The sequence below is a fragment of the Doryrhamphus excisus genome, linkage group LG12 (genome assembly GCF_037039965.1).
Source record: "Doryrhamphus excisus strain RoL-2023G ecotype Guam linkage group LG12, RoL_Dexc_Guam_v1.1, whole genome shotgun sequence".
NCBI classification, from domain to species: Eukaryota; Metazoa; Chordata; class Actinopteri; order Syngnathiformes; family Syngnathidae; genus Doryrhamphus; species Doryrhamphus excisus.
The window spans coordinates 12744339-12766333 of record NC_136368.1 but is presented as its reverse complement, the minus strand read 5'-3'; the positions used below and the strand labels follow the sequence as shown (position 1 = coordinate 12766333).

The 21995-nt window shown below is 41.5% G+C and overlaps 1 protein-coding gene across 1 annotated transcript; it reads left to right on the top strand.

Moving 5' to 3' along the window:
• Positions 1 to 541: 541 nt before the first annotated feature.
• itgav (integrin, alpha V) lies at positions 542 to 21950 on the top strand. The gene is made up of 32 exons (XM_058081615.2): positions 542 to 986; positions 1863 to 1993; positions 8205 to 8296; positions 8972 to 9086; positions 9362 to 9423; positions 9536 to 9584; positions 10031 to 10153; positions 11125 to 11169; positions 11295 to 11338; positions 11410 to 11466; positions 12338 to 12390; positions 13104 to 13179; positions 13261 to 13390; positions 13466 to 13563; positions 13818 to 13911; positions 13982 to 14027; positions 15035 to 15142; positions 15214 to 15269; positions 15354 to 15508; positions 15585 to 15722; positions 15793 to 15860; positions 16680 to 16824; positions 16908 to 17000; positions 17505 to 17584; positions 17783 to 17863; positions 17938 to 18043; positions 18954 to 19112; positions 19842 to 19973; positions 20155 to 20268; positions 20378 to 20485; positions 20588 to 20707; positions 20774 to 21950. Exons 1-32 carry the CDS (start codon positions 820 to 822, stop codon positions 20864 to 20866), a joined length of 3138 nt encoding a protein of 1045 aa, XP_057937598.2. The 5' UTR covers positions 542 to 819; the 3' UTR covers positions 20867 to 21950.
• Positions 21951 to 21995: the final 45 nt, after the last annotated feature.

Here is a 21995-nt window from a genome sequence, read left to right as displayed (position 1 = left end):
TGCCAGTTTGTGGGCCAGTGATGATGATGCCACATGACATAATGAGCGACAGACAAGTGTCAACCAATCAAGAATTTGTCATGTAATGAATTTACGCACCAGTAGAGGGTAGTGTTTGCATACAATGTGTATTTTTTTAGCAATGCAGGACTGTTCCCGACTGCATGCCGATTTGTTTCAATGTACCCATAAGTAGCCACATTGTTAGATATAAGATTATGAGAATAAATTAATGAGACGTTACAAGATGAAATTGATAACATTACAAAAATGAAGCTTCACTGTTCCAAGTATAACGTTGTACATTTACGATGATAAATTTCTAAGGTATTACAATTTAAAGAGTAAAGTTTTAATATTTCGAGAAGTTTTTTATGGTTATGGGAATACAGACGTAATAGTAGGATCATAAAGTTGTAACAAAAACATGTCGTAAACTACCACAATTAAAGTCGTCGTATGAGGTTAACAATATTAATCTTTTATTTTGACGGGAAATTACCGGACGCCATGTGTGCTAAGACAGGACATTTTAGCTTGTTAGCATATTGGTCGGTACCAGTTGCAGGCCATCCTGGGGGAGCGTCTTCCATCAACGCCGAAATTGACGGCCTCACCCAGGGCTTCCGTACTGGCGTCTTCCTGGTTCCATACTGGCGAAACGGGCGTTTTCTTCTCTGAGTTATGCGTCTTGGGTGGTGGCTTAGGTCTAAACAACTTTTGTAGTGAAACCAGTTTGCTAGTTAGCTTTCCGGCTAGCCAACTGACATCGTTCCGCCGCCTGTGTCTGTGTCTCCTCGGGTGGCAGCCGGAGCAGCCATGGCTGTAGGCTGGCCGTCTATCGCCCTTCTGTTCCTGGAGTCCTTGTTCCTCCACAGCGGCAGCTCCTTCAACTTGGATGCCGAGCGTCCTTCTGTGTACAGCGGCCCCTCGGGGAGCTACTTCGGCTTCTCGGTGGACTTCTTCAAATCCCCCGACAGCCAACAGTAAGAGTCCACGTCTTTAGTTAACATTGGCATAGTTATCTACAGACCTATAGGTTAAGACGCCAAAGTTGTATTTATTTATACTTTAAATTATCGCTTTAGTCTTACTGACTCCTGGTACAAACACTTCACTCAATGTAAAAAGTCAAGCTATACAATGAAATGCCCATAGGAATAATAAACTCGCTGCGCCATGATTTTTGACAATCCATGTTCTTGCTCTAACCTCTGTCTTCCATTTGGTTCCATTCTTCCACTATCATTGGGTTCTTTGCTTAGTCCATTCCATAATTTTATTCCAGATACTGATATGCTGACATTTGTTTAGCATTGTTTTAAGTTGAATTTTTTCCCTAAAATAATTTCTTTGTTATATGTAATTTTTAAATGACTGAGTAGCATGTTATTGTTTGAGTAATTGTAATTTTAGGTTTGTTTTTCCTTTAACCCTAACTGACCTTTTCTGTAGTATAGTTGGTGAGTGAAGTGTAGTTTTGTACAGAACAAGAACAAAAGCGGACATGTATTCTTCCCATGTAACTAGTTCTCCATCGAGTATGGTATTGACAAAGCAAACTGCTTTGAAATTAAGTTTAGAAAAATGAGAGTTTGTCATAACCACAAACCATAACACAAAAGAAACTCCATAGATGTTATAAAAAGCAGGCTAGTCAGCGGTGTTTGAACCTCTTTCCAGTTTACTGAAGCGTCCCTTTTTCAGTGTTGTTGTCATCCTCTTTTCTTTTCCTGTAATTGCTGATAGTTATTTGTGCTTGCAGTTAGGAAAAAATATACCATAAGAGTTAAATAAAGCTGCTTTTCTTCTGTTAAATGGAGTCGAGGTGTCACTTAGTCACGCTGCATTTCCCCACACAGATCAGACGTTCTGATCGGAGCACCCCGGGCTAATACATCGTCTCTGGGTGACGTCGTGGAAAGAGGAGCTGTGTACAGCTGCCCCTGGAGGAGCTCATCTGGCTGCCAGCAGCTCCATTTCGACTCATCAGGTGCCCAAAATCTTGATAAGCGTGATAATCGTGTTCCACTCTTTACCACCTGCTTACTACTACCCCGACTGGACGGTCTTAGGCTGGGTGATTTGGGAAGTTCAGTCAGAGCATTCACACCTGACCAAACAAACTCCAGCAATTGGGAAAAGGAACCACAGTTTGATTAAAATAGTCAAAATCATATGAAAAGTTGCAATGTCTTTAGTCTTGTTTCCACCAAGCAGCACTGTTTGTGTTCATGTCAGTATGGCAAACATTCCATTATTAAGTAGTCTAGTCTAGTAAATTGGAGGAAAAGCTCCAATCTTAGGTTGATGTTGGTCTACCTAAGTTCTATAAATGAGTGATTCTCAACTGGTGGGCCACGACCCACAGATCCACTTTCAGGGGGTTGTGTGTCTTTGCCTGGGACAAAAAAAAAATGGAATCACCCGATGCCCATGAATGCACCTTATGTTCTTGTCTACGGATGTCCCGCTCCAATCTTCAGGATTCATGATCAGCTGTAGCTCCACTGTACTTGGATAAAATTGGCTTCAACCATTAGATTAGGCCGATCTGGTTGACATTTAATGTTCATAACTCTGGGCCACATGCCAACACGGTAGGTGCAATAATGCACCTTAAAATTGGTTAGAGTTTTCTTCTTCCTGTGGTTGCGACTTGACTCCCGCCACCACAGGAAGAAGAAAACTCCACAAAACACCACCATGCAGACATGTGTACCGTAGTGAAGTGGATCGGGACATCCCGCTTGCTATACCGCCACATCGTGCGTGCCTTAGCAGTTGTGTAACCATTGCCAACAGTCCCTGTAAATATGAGATATTTGAAAAGTATTATTTGACATATTTCCGCAATGTTGGTCACCGCTTGTCATTTAGCACAGACACACCAGTTGTGAATCACTGCTGTAAACTAAGTTTCCATCCTCTGTGGGCCAGGGATGCAAATGTCAACAACGAAGCATGGAACTTCACTTGTCAGCTGTTCTGTGTTCCTGATTCAAGTTACCGAGAGAGAGGACTCATCACTGGTTTAACATGTCAGAACACGTGCTGGAATGTTGCTCATTGGCCATTTTGGCACCAGCACTGTTTCAAAAGCACCGATTTGACACAGGTATTAGATAATATCTAAACAATATGCTTGCCTAATAAATAGAGACACACATGCACGCAGCGTAGCCGGCTGTGCTGCAAATTGTTTCTCCATAAAATCAAATAAAAAAACAATGTATAGACTTGTTTCATATAAAAGATAACTGATGTGATCTGGCGCTATGTAGCAAATACAATCAACCTGACCAAAGGGAAACACTGTCTTGCATGGTAGTTGCAGGGAGCAAGTGGTAGTAACATGTACTGCTGTTTGAGCTGCCATAAATGGACAGTGGTATGAAAAAGTTTGGGCAACCCTGATAATGTTCCAAGATTTTCTTTTATAAACCACAGGTTGTTTGGGTCAGCAATTTCGGTTACATATATCTTATAGCGGACAAACACAGAGATAGATGAGAAGTGAAATGAAGTTTATAGGCTTTACAAAAAGGTGTGCAATAATAATTTAAAAGTAGGCAGGTGCATAAATTTGGGCATCCTCGTTGTTTTATTGATTTGAATACCTTTAACACTAATTATTGGAATACAAAATTTGGTGAAGCCAATCATGTGAAAGGGTATTTAAGGTGGTCAATTGCAAGTTGCATCTTCTCTGAAGAAAAAACAACGATCAAATGACCTGAAAGTAAAGATTGTTCAACATCATGGTCGAGGGGAAGGATACACAAAGCTAGCTCAGAGATTTCAGCTGTCAATTTCCATTGTGAGGAACAGAGTGAGGAAATGGACGACCACAGGCACAGTTCTAGTTAAGGCCCGGAGTAGCAGGCCAAGAAAAATCTCAGATAAGCGGGGTGAAGGACGGTGAGAGTAGTCAAACCTGACTCAACTGGAGATGTTTTGTAATGTGGAATGGTCAGAAATACCTTCAACCAGAATCCAAACCCTCATTGGAAGCTGTAGTAAGCGTTTATATAAATATTGATGCCATTTTTTTTGTTTGCCTTTGTTTGTTTTGTTTGCCTGCATTTGTTTAAATAATTATTGCACACTTTCTGTAAATCCCAGAATGTTCGTCTACTATATGATATATTTAACTGAAATGGCTGGGTGCCCAAACATTTTCATCCCACTGTATGTGTTTGTGTGTTCTGCACAATAACAGGCGTTGTTGCTGCATGATTTAAATCTTCAACATGCAGTGGAATTATCAAGGATTTGTGTGCATTATACGGGTTGTGAGTGTGCAAATCTTGCCACATCACCAGCACTTGTTGCCCAGATGGGGTGGAGTGGTGCATGATGGGCCAGTGAGGAACGCAGCCTCTTGTCATCGTTGTCACTTGGAGAAAAAAAGTGTCATTCCTACATTATCATCTTCATGCTGCGTCTGCCAATTTTTTTTTAATTACAACAAATTAGTTTTTATGACTAACATTTCTAAACTGTCAATTTAACGGCAATTTTGCGGAGAACAATACCTGATCTACAAAATACTATTTTTTTTTTATTATTTGACTGAAACCTCCATTTAATTTGATATGTGTTATAGAATAATAGTAATACTCTAATTTATTTGTTTTAGTTCACAATGAACGAAATTATAATTTCAATATTTTGTTACATAAGTTAGTCCCATATAAAACAGTGTACATTCAGAGTCTAGGGTTAGCACGCGTTTATCCAATTTCCAGCATTATTAAAGAAAAGAGAGGTGAGCTATTTGTGTTTTATATGACTGCCAACTAGGCCTGCCATAATAACAAATTTTGCTTGACGATAATTGTAGTACAGATTGTTGATAATTGATATTGACATTTTTTAGACAATTTTTTTATTGTATGGCATAAAAATGTACACAAGTACGTCATATCAAAAGCACTGAGCTTTTAATTTCTCATGACTATTTAAAATTGTAATTGGAATATTACAGGCTTTTAAATAAATACAATTGTAATAGCTTTATTAATGTAAGCTACTTTTATGACACTTATTTTATTGCCACTGTTAGAAAGCATGTGTGCTGCTCTTATTTTGAAGGCCGGAAGTGTGATGAAAATGTGTTTTGATTATCGTTAAGGGAGATAACTATTGAGTGCTGCTTTGAAGCCGTGTCTGTTGTACCTGTTTCACACACAACTTACACAGAGTCAGCAGCCAACCTAAAAGGCTGGGTTCCATTAACAAGCACTAAAGCACAACTCACACATCCTGAGTAGGACACACACACACACACACTCACACATCAGCATCAGCATACTCCGCTAAACCAAGCTAACCCATACTGCTTGATAAGCAATGCTTATTTACTAGCGGTGACTAAGCATATCAATGCTTTTTCACCGACTTAGTTGATGTTTCCGGTTGGCGCCTTGACATGTTTATTAGTTGAGGAGAGAGCTGGTTAGTGTTTGTGAGGACTGCCACTGTGAATGAGTAGTCTGCTCTTCCCATGCGAGCACCCCGCACCATGAGAGACCAGTCTGGTCACAGTGTGAAGGAACTACCACTGTTGCTATAGAGCAGAATAGCCAACTGCCAAAGTGAAATTAACACTGACGTAGAAAAATGTCCAACATGAAAACTAACTTCACCAATATGCAGAGTGAATCTTCTTGTCATCCAGCCTGTGCAGTAAAGAGAGACAAGAACTCTCCTGATGTCACTTCATCTACGTATGAACTGGACCATTATTTGAATTTACTTTGTAAATACAGTGCATCCGGAAAGTATTCACAGCGCTTCACTTTTTCCACATTTTGTCATGTTACAGCCTCATTCCAAATTGTATTAATTTAATCTCTTACCTCAAAATTCTACACAAAATACTCCATTATGACAATGTGAAAAAAGTGTGTTTTTTTGACATGTTTTGAATTTATTAAAAATAGAAAACAAAAAAATCACATTTACATAAGTATTCACAGCCTTTGCCATGAAGCTCAAAATTGAGCTCAGGTGCATCTTTTTTCCACTGATCATCCTTAAGATCTTTCTACTGCTTAATTGGAGTCCACCTGCAGTAAATTCAGTTGATTGGACATGATTTGGAAATATAATAACTGTCTATATAAGGTCCCACAGTTGACTGTGCATGTCAGAGCACAAACACCAAGCATGAAGTCAAAAGAACTGTCTGTAGACCTGCGAGACAGGATTGTCTTGAGGCACAAATCTGGGGAAGGATACAGAAAAATTTCTGCTGCTTTGAAGGTCCCAATGAGCACAGTGGCCTCCATTATTCGTAAATGGAAGACGTTTGGAACCACCAGGACTCTTCCTAGAGCTGGCCGGCCTTCTAACTGAGCGATCGGGGAAGAAGGGCCTTAGTCAGGGTGGTGACCAAGGCCCCGATGGTCACTCTGTCAGAGCTCCAGCGTTCCTCTGTGGAGAAAGGAGAGCCTTCCAGAAGGACAACCATCTCTGCAGCAATCCACCAATCAGGCCTGTATGGTAGAGTGGCCAGACGAAAGCCACTCCTTAGTAAAAGGAACATGGCAGCCCGTCTGGAATTTGCCAAAAAGCACCTGAATGACTCTCAGACCATGAGAAACAAAATTCTCTGGTCTGATGAGACAAAGATTGAACTCTTTGGTGTGAATGCCAGGCGCCATGTTTGGAGGAAACCAGGCACTGCTCATCACCAGGCCAATACCATCCCTACAGTGGAGCATGGTGGTGGCAGCATCATGCTGTGGGGATGTTTTTCAGCAGCAGGAACTGGCAGACTAGTCAAGATAGAAGGAAAAATGAATGCAGCAATATATAGAGATATCCTGGATGAAAACCTCCAGAGCGCTCTTGACCTCAGTAGACTGGTCATGTACCTTGACCATATAGACAGTAGACATTAGCACACAGCCAAGATCTCAAAAGATTGGCTTCAGAATCACTCCGTGAATGTCCTGGAGTGGCCCAGCCAGAGTCCAGACTTGAATCCGATCGGACATCTCTGGAGAGATCTGAAAATGACTGTGCACAGACGTCTCCCATCCAACCTGATGGAGCTTGAGACTTATTGCAAAGAAGAATAGGCAAAACTGCCTAAAGATAGGTGTGCTAAACTTGTGGGATCATATTCAAAAAGACTTGAGGCTGTAATTGCTGCCAAAGGTGGATCAACAAAGTATTAAGCAAAGGCTGTGAATACTTATGTAAAGGTGATTTTTTTTGTTTTTTATTTTTAATAAATTCAAAACATGTCAAAAAAAACTTTTTTCACATTGTCATAATGGAGTATTTTGTGTAGAATTTTGAGGTAAGAGATTAATTTAATACAGTTTGGAATGAGGCTGTAACATGACAAAATGTAGAAAAAGTGAAGCGCTGTGAATACTTTCCGGATGCACTGTATATTCATAATGTGTCAAATGTTGTGGACGTCCATTGCACCCTGGTCATCCTGGAATGTAGATTTTTCCTTGCCCGGTTGTCGTCGATTGTTGCCCGCTTGTAAAGCCCTCCGAGGCTCTTTAATGATTAGGGCTATATAATTAAACTTGACTTGAAAACAAATAAGCAAGCACATGTCAATTTATCAAGGCCAACAAAATGACCGACTTGGGTTTTTTCGTTCGATTAGTCGATTTATCAATTTTTCGTACTCGAAAAACACTAAAAATACTAAGAGGTGAGGCAAATATTCTTCGGTGAACTACTCAACATTGGCTTGCAAGCTACTGCTAGCTTATGAGCTACCTACTGGAGACCCCTGTGATAGTGTCCTAACTTAAAGCATGTGCTTATGTTGAACAACTGACTCGTCTTCGGCTGCATTGTGTCAGCTGTTTGTTTTTAGGTGCCATGATAAATGCATCTTCTTCCTTCCCACCTCTTGAAAATCCCAAGTTTGCATATTTCACACTTGGCAATTGCAAGGCTTTTGTCAACCGCTTTAAAATACCTCCACACCACAGATAGTCACGTGCCGAGCTGTTCGAGCTGCTTCCCTGTTCTACTTCTCTTGACTGCATTCTATCAATAGTGTCACTGCAGCCAAGTGAAATCAAGCCATACACGTTGCTGTTTCTGTGCTGTATAGAGTAATGAGGTCTCACTCTGTACCGCCTCATAATTATAGAGCTGATATATCATCCCTAGGTTAAAGTTCATCATCTTTATTTGTATTAATATTAATGTATTTGCAGGTGACAGGAAGAATGCAGCTGGAGCTCAGATGGAATTTAAGTCCAAGCAGTGGTTTGGCGCCTCTGTCCGATCCGATGGTGTGCGTATCCTGGTAAGTTCTTCAGTGTAACTTAGGGGTACAGGTCGGAATGGACGTTGGTCTTCAAGTTACGGATCAGCTGATTTTGGTTTCAGTAAACAAACTAAATACAAAACATACTTTAAACTATCTAGGTTTTGTGTAAACAGATTGTATGATACTGCATACTGCAAATCTTCAATAAATACAATGTTGTGAATTTACATTTGCACTTCTATAATTCTAGTAGCATTTTTATCCTATTCTAGTAATATTCTGACTTTTTTCATTATTATCTTTTCTTCAGTTTGTCTTAGTTTTATATATATATTAAATGTTCCTTTTTAAAATGATTACTTTTTTTTTAATGGCAACTTTTTCATCATGATACCCTGACTTTAATCTTCTAAAAAAAAAAACACAACAGCCGTTCTCTTTTAGTATGCAGCAGTTTAAGGAGTACACTACTTGGCTGCAACCTGCAGAGGTGCTGCTGTTGGCTGTCTCAAGAAAAGAAAGAACATGCTGTCAGCTATGCAGACCTCTGCTAGGGCGACACTATTTTAATAAATGTATAGTAATATAAATATGCATCTAATTGTTTATACAAAAATTAAGAGTTTAATTGCAGAAATGTAGTGGAACACCCACCCGAATCACTAGTTAGGAATGTCCTTGTGAAAATGATCTGATTATTGATGTGTTCAGGCCTGCGCTCCTCTGTACCAATGGTCGACTTTTGGAGTCTCTGAGCGAGAGCCGGTGGGAACATGTTACCTGAAGAAAGGAACGGAGGTGGTGGAATATTCGCCCTGTAGATCAGGTTAGTTTTCTGCTTCTTTTTGTGCACATTGAATAGGACTACAGGAAAGGAAGTGGGCCATATTTGGGCATGGATAAGGGTGCTCACACTAGCCAAACGTTCCAAACTTTAGGTGTGATTGGCAGAGGCACAATACAATTGCAAACTTCTTTTTACTAACAATCAAATGACCACATTTTATCCAGCATCTATCCTAAGTTCCTCATTATTTTCCTGTCTTTTTTCTGTTTTTAGTGCTGGATAAAAGTAAAGCTTATGTTTTTTTTTCTGTCAAGGTGCCACCTCTCCTGAGGGGCAGGGCTTCTGCCAGGCGGGCTTCAGTGCTGACTTCCTCAAGGTAGAGGACCATTACAACCATTCAGTGTTGATCTGCATTACATCACATTTGTTTCTGACTGACATGCGAACATACAGAGTGAATTTGTCCCGCATTCTTTTTTGCGTTGCAGAAAGACAACCGAGTAGTGGTTGGAGGACCTGGAAGCTTCTACTGGCAAGGTGAGGCTCCACCATGTCGCCATAACCAAACTTTGAATGGAATCAAAGGCAATTGCCACATTTGCAAGCCACGTGTCACATGCATTTCCACTAAAAAGCAGGCCTTGTTGGTTTTGTGCAATATGTTCTGATCAAAACTATTATTTGTCAACATAATATGAACAATTGTGTGGACAAAAGCAGCTTTTTGAAGTTGCAGTACTTATACCCATTGTTGCAGTCCACACTAGTTGGCTATCATTACGTTTCCTCCTCAGCCCACACATTTAACTTTGACTGCCTCCGTTCCACATCTTGCCACACCTAAACAAACACACACACACACCAAACACCAGCCTTGTCAATGTAACATCTTTCTCGTAAATGCAATGTTGGCTCTTCCCTTTTTTTATGCCTTTTATGTACTCAATTTGGATTTGTGGACTAATTTGATTCCTCCTTTGCAGGCCAACTGATATCCGATGATATAGCTGAAATTTTTGCCAGATTGGACGAAAATTACATCACCCAATATGACGACACCTTGGCAACCAAGTCAGCCAGTGCCCAGTATGATGACAGTTACTTAGGTAACCACAAACTTGCTCAGCAGTGCTTTTAGGGTGTTTTCAAAGGTGCATTCAGCCGATCAAATGGTCTCAAGAGTTATTCACTCTTCACAGATTTGGGTCCACTTAGAATTAAGTTTGGTTTATTTAGCCTCTTGACATTTTACTATTTTCATGATGAGCCATGAATTATTTTCGCCGCCTCCTGCACTCATGTTTGACCAGTCACAAACAGATATCAATGCATCTCACCTTCGAACCCTCGCAGTATTCCAACAGCAAATAAGTTAGACAAAATGGTCCTGTTATGTTGGCTGTGGTCCATTACTTAACTAGTTAGCCCATCAGCACTTTCATCCATAAAGATACTAACCACACCTGCAAACTTTCATCATATTCTCAATCATGAATTTGGTTAGCATGGATGCATTAGCTACACTGAGCTACTGAATCAACTTTGAACTTTGAACACACCTCCCTCGAACTGTTTACCTTGGCACAATCGCCAGTGATGTGTTTTTTTTTCCCTGCATTAAAAAAGTACCAGCCCCTTTTCTGGGGCCAATTGCATTAAAATGTTAATTTTGACTGACACATTGAATAGCCAGTGAAATGATGAAAACCTTGATATGCTGCTTAATGGGTGGACCTTTGTTATAAAACCAAGCAACGTGTGTAATAAATTATTCCAATAAATAATAATCATCACAAATTGACAGACCTTAGTAACCCCTGATTCTAATTTTCAAAGAATTGAGTTTGTTGTTCTATCATTGTCAAATTTGAAACTGATTCAGTGTTGTCAAACTACCAATATAGCATAATAATCTTATTGTTTGGAGGGAAAATCAACTTGATCGCTTTCAAATGAGACCAAATAGTTCTAGCCCAGCTTTAAATTTCCTTTTTGTAGGTGTTTAAAAACGTTTTAAATCAAAAAGGCCTAAACCCAACTGAATGTATTTTTAAAACGCCTCCTTTTGGTCTACCAGGATATTCCGTGGCAGTCGGAGACTTCAACAATGATGGAAAAGAAGGTAATTGTGTAAATGTGTTTTTATACACATTGTGATAGCTACATGTGATGGCTCCTCTGCAAATAACATTTGGAGTGCCTCCCATTACTTTTATCCAGTGTAACAAGTCTATTGTGTCCCCACAGACTATGTCACTGGTGTTCCGAGGGGGGACAAAGCCCTGGGTTATGTAAGTGCTAAAACTCACCATGTTCATTGTGTTATGTGGCGCTGGGCTCATGGCATGGTCAAACATTTTAGGTGAACATCTTCAATGGCCACAAAATGGAGTCCATGGCAAACTTCACGGGAACTCAGGTATGTTTTCCTCATTCTTTACGTGCAGTTACACCATTTACTGGTGTTTCATGGAACTCGGGAAATGGTTAAAAAGATACAATACAATGACAAATCCATGTCATTTGAAGTCAATGTAAAAAGTCCATTATGAGGATGCCTCTCAAAGTTCTGAAGTCTGGCATTAAAGAAGGTTATAAACAGGGCGGGAGGAGTCCTTAATGAGGTCTTCACTTCCTGTCCTCCTCAAGCTGCCATCTGAAGGCAGCAGTCATACTGTTATCTACTGTCTGTTTCCTTGCCGGGCTCCCTTCTCAGAGTTTAGTTTAGAATGATGACTCCTCATTTTCCTGTCTTTGTTCCTTTTGTGACATCACTGTCAAAATGACTCGTGTTTATCAGTGACTTGCTGCCATCTTGTCAGTCCGCATCAGTCCACACACTCGAGTGTTGCATGTGTCACATTTTCTTGACGTGTTTGACTCCATTCCCTTGATGGACAATGGCTGAGGGCCTCTGACCTAAGCCAAGACCTGTTAATAGGTTGTATAGACACTGCTTAAAAGGTGTCCAAGCTTTTTCTGCAGAGGGCCACAAATAGTAAAATGATGGATGTGAGGGTTATTCAATTTCAATAATGTTATTTTTAGTATCAGTATTAGTTTTTCAAACTAAAAAACAACCCACTCTTACCTGAGTAAGACTGATTACTTTTGGCTCAATTTTCTTGTGGGCCTTGGCAGGCAGTTTCGCAATGATGTAAGCACTCAGAAAAGGCAGCACAACGCAATGAGAAGCATTCCTGCAGTACACATCACTGAAACCACAGCAAGTCTTTACAAAATGTCCCAAGCAATGCATTGATGTCATCTCCCCTCTCTGCCTCCGCAAGATGGCTGCCTACTTCGGACACTCTGTGGCTGCGACCGATGTGAACAAGGACGGGTGAGTCACAAAGTGCTTTGTCTACTGTGGCCATATTTGTGAGCTTGCAAGAGTGACATGACGACCTCGCTAAAGGTGCATTTACACAACATGGTTTAAGTCACAACAGACCATGGAACTCGGCTTTTATGGTGTCTTCAACAAATAGTTTGCCTCACATGTGCATGTTTGTACTTGCTACTTGTGTGCTCCTGTAAGCCATAGTGACGTGTGTCAGCAACAGTTTAAATGTCCTATAATGGGCCCTCTACAGGTTTGTGCTTGACTTGACCATGACCTTTTAATGTGTATGTCCCGCCCTATTCCTGCGCTGTTATTGCAAGCCACACCCCACGTAACACACACAGATTTGTTATGTTTGTTGTCAGCTAGTGATTTGTTTAGCGACTAATGTTAGCTATCATTGAATGTATAATATATATCATAATGACACAATGACTCCAAATTGTCAGTCGCTTCTCAGAGGTTGCTGTCGTGAATGCACGTAACACAGGCAAGTAGTCATATACCAGACAGCGGTGAATGAAATCCATTAGTGCCTTAAGTGTATTTTGTTCAGTTTGTACACTCCACTATTGGTAACATCGAAGTGGGACAGCACCTTTCACTACAAATGGCTCTCGGTTTTTACGGGCTAGACTTGTTGCTATATTATGATTGCTAGCAGTAAAATGAAATGCCATGGTTTTGTCGTCCCATTCATGTTTTGTCAGTTTGGTTGACCTGCTGGTGGGTGCTCCCCTCTTCATGGACAGGGGTTCTGATGGCAAGCTGAGAGAGGTGGGACAGGTAGGAAACACACACAAGACAGACAATGCTGTATTTGCATCCCACTCATATTAACTACATGCGTGTGTGTGTGTTGTCCAGGTGTCTGTTTTCCTGAATCAGGGTGGATTTTCCTTCAGCCCTCTGCAGATGCTCACAGGTTCAGAGGTCTATGCTAGATACGGCTCGTCCATTGCTGCGCTGGGAGACTTGGACATGGACGGCTATAATGGCAAGCAAGGATGCCTTTGCACTCATCCACAGTAGTTCATCATCTTGTCCACTGATGTTTTGTGTTGTGGTCTAGATGTGGCCATCTCTGCACCCTATGGAGGCCCAGACCACAATGGCCTTGTCTACATACACAATGGGGGACCTCAGGGACCTGAGCAAACACCCTCCCAGGTTCTTTGAAATTCTGTTAAAATCTGCATTGCTTATTTATGAGCATATATGTGGAAATGGTTATTCCATATGTCTTCAAAATGGATTTGTTTGTGCTGCAACTCTTCCAAGCTTTTACTGTGCCGAGACCATCGACAGGACGTAAAAACTTGATTAGAAACATTCTATGATATGACAACAGTGTTTTGCTGTCCTAAGAACATGAACTGGCTGACTGACTAGAATGAAACCGGAGTGTAACTGTTATCTGTCAGGTCCTGCAAGGTAAATGGGCGTCCAGCTACATGCCTGCCAGCTTTGGATACTCCATGACTGGAAGCACCGATATAGATGGCAATGGGTATCCAGGTACACACACGGCAGGTATCATCAGATGTGTCCTGCTCCAATGGAAACAGCTAAAGTTTTTGTCTTTCAGATTTACTCGTTGGGGTGTTTGGTGCTGACACAGCAGTTTTATACAGGTAAGCGCGCATGTGTGTGTGTGTGTGTGTGTGCACAGGCAGGCTCCCTGCAGCGCCATCTATGAGGTTGCTGACTGAGCACTTTAACGAGCGAGACCTCCCCTGATATCAAAGAGCTAAACCCCACAGATGCATTCAGACCTGTGTTTAGTCATACAGGTTGTTATATTCCATCGTAGTGTTGCAGTTCTGGGAATTTTTTTCAACGTTTTCCTTTTGCAGTGACTCACTAGCTGCGCCCACGTTGTAATGTGAATGACAGTGCCAACTATATCATAATGGAATTACCAGGGTTTCTGCTACATGTAATTGATGTAAAGGCCACCACAGCTTAAACACTATGTTGTAAACAATGTAATATAGTAGTCATGTATTGTATGACAGTATATACAAGTACTGCCCTTATTATATAGATGTATATGTAGCTTATTATTTACTCACTAATTGACCGCAATTAGTTTGAAAGCAATTTAAAATATTATATACATATAACACATATTTCACTGCACTTTCTTTTTAAAAATCGTGCACCAGAATCACCTCTGCCGCATCGGCACTTGCTCACGTCGCCATACTGTATGCCGATTGCAGAACTAGCATGCAAAATGATCGAATAAACAAGTAATGCTAGGAGTAGTCTGTCCACATCTTCATTAATACCACAAGATTTTGTGTGCCAAAGGGTAAAATGCAACAGTTTTTACACATGCAATGGCATGTATAACATCACTGCCCTCTATAGCCCACACCTTCAACAACAGCTCAGAACTACACAATACTGCCCACTTGTTGCTACGATATGATTTGACAGCGAGATTGATTGTCGATTGTCAGACTCATCTGAATGGAATCATTTTATAGTTGTCGAACTATAAAACTCTAAGATACTTCTAAACCATAATTTAAAAAAAAAAGAAGAATTGCTGATTTTTATACCTGTGGCTGCCTTACCCACTGAGAAAGAGACGCTTATTCTGTGTGTCTGTGTGTGCGTATGGATGCACCAGAGCACGCCCAGTGATTGGTGTGAACGCTACGTTGGACATCACCCCTCAGATCATCAATCCAGAGGAGAAGAACTGCACACTTCCTGGTTCCAGCACACCCGTGTCCTGGTGAGCCTCGACAGGTCCTTTCTATAATAGTCTCTAAGAAAGGCATTGATGCCCTATTCTCTTCTATGTAGTTTTAAGGTGAAATACTGTCTGAAGGCAAGTGGCCAAGGACCTCCTTCCTCTCTGTGTAAGTAAAAGTCCAGTCGTTTTGAGGCTTCGCTGCTGCCCCTTTGCCCTCTCTTATCTGTGAACATCATGCCTTTGCCTGCAGCTTTCCGTGTGGACTTGCTGTTGGATCGCCTCAAGCTGAAGGAGGCGACCAAGCGTGTCCTCTTCCTGCACGGCGGCACCTTTCAATACTCCAAGAACATGACAGTGTCCAAGGGTGGCAGCATAGCCTGCGAGGAGCAGCATGTCTTTCTCAGAGTAGAGCAGCTTTTTAAACACGCACAGACCTGAACATCGTTTGATTTGGAGAAAACAAACTTATGTCCTCTTTCAGGATGACCGTGAGTTTAGAGATAAGATCACACCCATCTCTGTGGTGATGGAGTACCGTCTGGATTACCAGCTGGCCGCAGATAAAAACGGACTCTTGCCCATCCTGGATGTGTCTGCACCGCCCAACATCACCAAACAGGTAACACTGACACCTCCACTTTGCAGTCATGGTGCCGTCTCGTAGTTTGACGTCAACCTTATCCTGTTAGGCTCACATCCTGCTGGACTGTGGCGAAGACAACGTCTGCAAACCTGACCTGAGGCTATCTGTGAAGAGGTGACCTTTTTTATTTATTTGACCTGTTACTTTTAGTTGTGGCCCATACCTTTTTTAATGTTGTTGATGGGCCCTGAAAACCACTGTTCCGGTTTTTCAGTATGATGGCTGTCTATCAACATTTGGAAAACATTTTCTGTAATTTCTTATTTTTTACACAAACTTCCTGTTGTCTTTCAAATAGCTGATGCAAATATGCTGCAAAATTGACTTGTTAGATACATATGTGACATACCTATAACATGCATTTTGTGATGATTGGTGGTTGTGCAGAGTAAATAAATGTTAAATTCAGTGGACCACGAAAAACTCCACTACTCAAATTACCACATCCCAAAAATAATTTTTCCCGTAATTTCATTATTTCCAACCAGCATTTCAGTTCAGCTCTTCAGAATTCACGCACATTTCTACACCAATTGCAATCTAAAGTTAATATTCATTTATTTTCCTTATCCTCACGAGGGTCGCGGGCGCGGTACACCCTGGACTGGTCGCCAGCCAATCACAGGGCACATATAGACAAACAACCATTCACACTCACATTCATACCTATGGACAATTTGGAGTCACCAATTAACCTAGCATGTTTTTGGAATGTGGGAGGAAACTGAGTACCCAGAGAAAACCCACGCACACACAGTGGAATCAAACTCTGGTCTCCTAGCTGTGTGGCCTGTGCACTAACCACTCCACTCACTGTGCAGCCTCTAAAGTTAATATATTGTATAATAAATATACTTGCCTAAAGTGTGAACAAGGTCGAGACTTGTTTCTCTCCAAAACCACAAGCCATCATGTATCCCTTCAACGTTGTAGTGACCGCGAGCAGATTGCCATTGGTGACGACAATGCTCTGACACTGGAGATCAGTGCTGAGAACCGTGGCGAAGGTGCCTATGAGGCAGAGCTGCATGTCTTCCCACCACAACAGGCCGATTTCACTGGTGTGGTGCGCAGTCAGGTGATGTGACCTCCAACCACCACTACATCGCTGGCAGAATTTAGTCGGTCATTTGACCAGCAATGCGCTTATATGCTTGACAGACACTCAGCCGGCTGTCTTGCGCTTACAAGAAAGAGAACCAGACCAAGATGGTGGTGTGTGACCTGGGAAACCCCATGAAGTCGGGAACTAAGGTAAGTGCAGATGCCTCCTGACAGCTTTTTCCCAGAACAGATGAAAATACACACGAGAGTAACAATTGCCTGTTTAAAGTGTGCTCAAAATGGAAAAAAATGGGAAGTTTGAATTCCGTGGAACTAATAAGGTCACACACGATCGGTGAATCACAGTTCACTTTGTCCACGGACCAATAAGAAACACTGAGTCTGTTAACTTGACATGTGAGAGCACCTTTTGGAATGTGAGTTCACTCAGTTCACATAACTTCTTGTCTATATTTTTATTTTGTTTGTTCATTTTGGTCTCTGAGTTCATGCTTTGATGCTCTCTGATGCTGACCTCTTGTGTGAACTGTTGTAATTATTACAAAAAACGATTTCCAAATCCTTCGACCTGTAATTTGTACAGTTACATTTAGCACTGGCCCGGTTATCATGAATGTTGAATGAAGGAGGCATGGTCTTGCATTGCTTCCTGACTGGTCATTTTGCTCTAATTCCTGTATCACGATTGGACAGGTGCTGGCTGAGCTGCGCTTCAGTGTGCACCAGCTCTCTGATGAGGACACGGCAGTCCAATTTGATCTACAGATGGTCAGGTACAGTCAGAATGCTCTTCACAGGTAGAATGTTGTGCAGAAGTTTCCATAAGGACTCCTTCGATGTGCAATATGGCATATCTACTATGAGAGTGGAGCTCTAGTCACCAATTTTGTCTTCTGCTTGGTTTGTAAAATCAAATGTAATTTCAGTTGTTCTTATAAACATTATTTTCTTTCTTTACATTTTATTTTCAGCTCCAACCAATTCAACAACACCAGCGCACGAGTGTCTAGCATCACCAAACTGGTTGTTGTGGCCAGAGTTTCCATACGAGGGTAAAATGCGTATGTGCACATGCTAACATGAACACATTTAAACACCGTTAAACGATTTGTGTTGTTTTTTGCAGCACTTCGTCTCCAGGCCATGTGCTGCTCCCTATTGCCAACTGGAAACCAAAGGTACCACCTGTCACAGGAGATGACATCGGACCACAAATAGTGCATGTCTACGAGGTACGCATGAACATATGCATACACACACACTCAGAGCCTGTCGTAAATCTAGACAAGCCAGACAGGCAGAAGATGACAGACCTTGTGCACATGAGGTACTTGTTCTTCTATAGTTTGTGTATTATGTGGCTTTGTTCGTTTACAGTGCCACATGTGGGTGTGCCTTAAGTATAAGATTGTTTTCCTCCAGTAACTGTGTACTGTGTACTTTTTGGGTTTAACGGTGTCAACACATTTTTAAAAAGGCACCATTTTACAAGAAAAAAATATCATTATTATAGCAATTAAGAAAATTCATTCATTCATTTTTCCTCACGAGGGTCGTGGGGGGTGCTGGAGCCTATCCCAGCTGTCTTCGGGCGAGAGGCGGGGTACACCCTGGACTGGTCGCCAGCCAATCACAGCGCACATATAGACAAACAACCATTCACACTCACATTCATACCTATGGACAATTTGGAGTCACCAATTAACCTAGCATGTTTTTGGAATGTGGGAGTACCCGAAGAAAACCCACGCATGCGTGGGGAGAACATGCAAACTCCACACAGAGATGGCAGAGGGTGGAATCGAACCTCTGGTTTCCTAGCTGTGAGGTCTGCGCAATAACCACTCCGCCAATAAAGGAAATTAATTTGTGTAATTTCTTTGAGAAAATAGATAAAGTAAGAAAATTAAATACATATATTTTGTAAGAATGAGAGGATGAAAATTCTACTGCTACAAGTTTATGGGCAAAATGTTGAATTAATTTTACAATAAATGCAATTTTAAGTCATATTATATGACAAATTAGTATTTTTCACTCCCAATTTTACAAGATTACATCATAGTATTATGCGAAATGTGAATTTTACTGCATTGATGAGGGAATGGTTGATTATTAATCAGTAATTGTTTCATGTTGAAGCTCCTGAATAGCGGCCCCAGTACGTTCAGTAAGGCGGCGCTGGAGGTGGAGTGGCCATACCACTACAAGAATGGATCGCTACTCTACATCACCAGCTTTGACACCGAAGGACCCATCAACTGCACCACCGACATGGAGATCAATCCACGCAACGTGTCGGTGAGATGCACGCTCGCACATGCACAGATGACCGCCACTGAATATTGTAGGACTGGCACCCTGCTAGATTACTACTTAAAAGGGGCCCTATCCTACGTTTACATTTTTCAGACTTATGTTTAGTGGATCCCCGCAAATTTGTGATTCATTATTCACGAGCCCTCTTATTTGTGCTCAAGATTTTTTGGTTTTGGGGAAGCTAAAAAACTACATTACTGCTCCTCCACTCTCGACCCTTCAAGGTCAGCTTGAACACTGGATTCTCCAATATTCATCCAATTATTTATTTATTTTTTTTAATTACGGTTTGCTGACAAACGTTGTCTCTATGCAGCTCTCCAGTCGCAACTGAATAGACAAGGTAGGGGAAGGAGGGCGACCAATCTGAGTGTTTGAGCCAAGAGGAGAAGAATGTAGATTTGAATGTAGATATGCATCCTTGAGATTTATCGAGTAGTTTATTATTAGAAACTTACCACAGTACCCCACTGGGATTCAGTGTCATTTTAAAAGTATGCAGAAATAAACATGATAGGACCCTCATAAAGCAGTACTGATCATTTCTCATTTCATAAGGAATGCACATATCACCAATTGAACTTGATGGCTTGATTGGAATAGCTACAGTTGACTGTATAGAAACAGTGATATAGGAAAATAGTAAGATTATCACAGTGACATTTTTATTAACTTGTGCCTGTTTACCTGCTTCTTGTTTGCATCTTCTAGAGTCCGCTATCTTCAGCGAAAAACACCAGCGGTGTGGTGCCCAGAGAGCGCGAGGCAGAGGGTCGCAACCGAAATCACGTCCGCAAGCGAGATCTGGAAACGAGAGACTCTCAGAACAACGTTCTAACCCTGGTGAGTACCTTCTGATATGACCTTGCTGTGACACCCTATTGCTCTCACGTGCCCATGTGGTCTTTCTGAAATGACTACTTTGTATATGCTGCTCTACTATCTGTGTGTGGGAGTGATTGATCAATAATAAAGAACATTGATTCAAAAGCATGTGTGTGTGTGCGCCCATGCGTGCGTTTAGGACTGCAGCACAGCAAAGTGTCTGAAGCTAAGATGTGCGGTTGGTCGTCTGGAGAGGAAGAAGAACGCCATCCTCTTCATCTACTCCAGACTCGATGTTAACAACTTCCTCACGGTACGTACACACACACTGCTACATTTACAGTTAAATACACACAATGGTACACACATGCAATACTAAACAGTTAAACCCACACAAAATGCTATACAACTCTTGTGTTCAGGCTGAGAATCAGAATCGTTCATATGTGATCCAATCTACGGCCTCCTTCAGTGTCATTGAGATGCCCTACAAGAACCTTGTATCGGAACTACCGTCCAACAGCACCACTGTGAGAGAGAAGGACAGACACACACTTCTTTAGCAGTTAGCTCACACGTTGAGGACAGTGTCCGGTTCTTTGTTTAATAAAAATGTTGTATGGTTTGAACAGGTTAGCATGTCTGTGATGTGGGTAACCGACATCCCCCAACCGGTACCAGGCTGGGTGGTGGCACTGGCTGTGCTGGCAGGACTTCTGCTGCTGGCGCTGCTCATCTTCATCATGTACAAGGTAAGCAAGATGTCTTCAACAATCAACTTTTCACACACACAAACACGTCGTTGTCATCTTCTTCAGTTGGGCTTCTTCAAGAGGGTGCGCCCTCCCCAGGAGGACTGCCTGGAGAAGGAGCAGCTGCAGCCTGAGGAGAACGGCAACACTGACACCTAGTGGTCACGTTGGGCACTGTGCCAGTGCCAGGAAAAAAAAGATGGGTCTTCATCATTGCAGCCATCAACCAGAACTTTGATACTGCTCTCACGTACACTCCTCCTTAGCTTAGCACAAAGCCTCATGCGTGTGAGTGGTATCAATCTAGCACTTTTGTCTCCTGCTTGGAATGGAATTGACTTGTACGCAAAGTCGCTCATATTTACAAGGCTGAATCAGAAACACTTCCAGTTCATTTCAACGCGGTTTATAATTATTTTTTACTTTTTAGTTCCAATCAACGCTTGTGACTGCTAACCCTGATGAAGCTAGTGTTTTAAAGCACAACTAGCTAATTAGCCAGCTAGCTGTGGTAGCTCCTAGCTCAGTCTGTGTTTACAGCTAACGTCTCTCTTGTTTGAGGGTTTTTTAAAAGATCTCTCCAGCTTACAAAAATCAGTGTAACCTGGTTGTGGCTAACTAGCTACTGAGGCTAAAGTTTTAGCTAAATTAACAGATTACAGAGGTTGCTGTAGCGTGCCCGTCTTGACAGAATACAACAGTTGCGTGCAATAGTAGGATTAGCACAGAAGTCAGGAAATCAACTAATGCCAAGCAAACTAAAGGTGACTTGGAAATTCAGGGCTTTGGTGCTTTCCCTTGCCGTGATGTATTTTTAAAATTTTGATATCTCAATATTACAGACATGATTCAAATTTTTTACAATTTCTAATAAATCTTTACTTTTCCAACTCTGTAAATCTAAAAACCCATATTGGGTTTCCATCCTGAACAATATTTTTTTTAATAATTGATTAATCATCGTTCTGCTGTTCTGTTCACCGGGGTTGCCCTTGCCTTGTAACATGTAAGCGCCTACCTAATGGTGTACTTCCTGTGACATAAGCACAGGAGGGTAGCTAGTGAACTGAGTCATGGCAGAGGTAATTGTCTGCTCTCACCAGAGAGTCAAAGTGGACGAGTGTCACAGTATGGCGTTCACTTTCACCAGCGAAGTACTAAAAATGGCATTTGTGTGTTATGATGTATTCTTTCACGCTTTTGTGATTTCACCTTTTCAATGAAATAAACGTCAACAAGTTTGTGTGAGGTGTTGACACCACAAAGGACAAAGAATCGAGAAATCTTC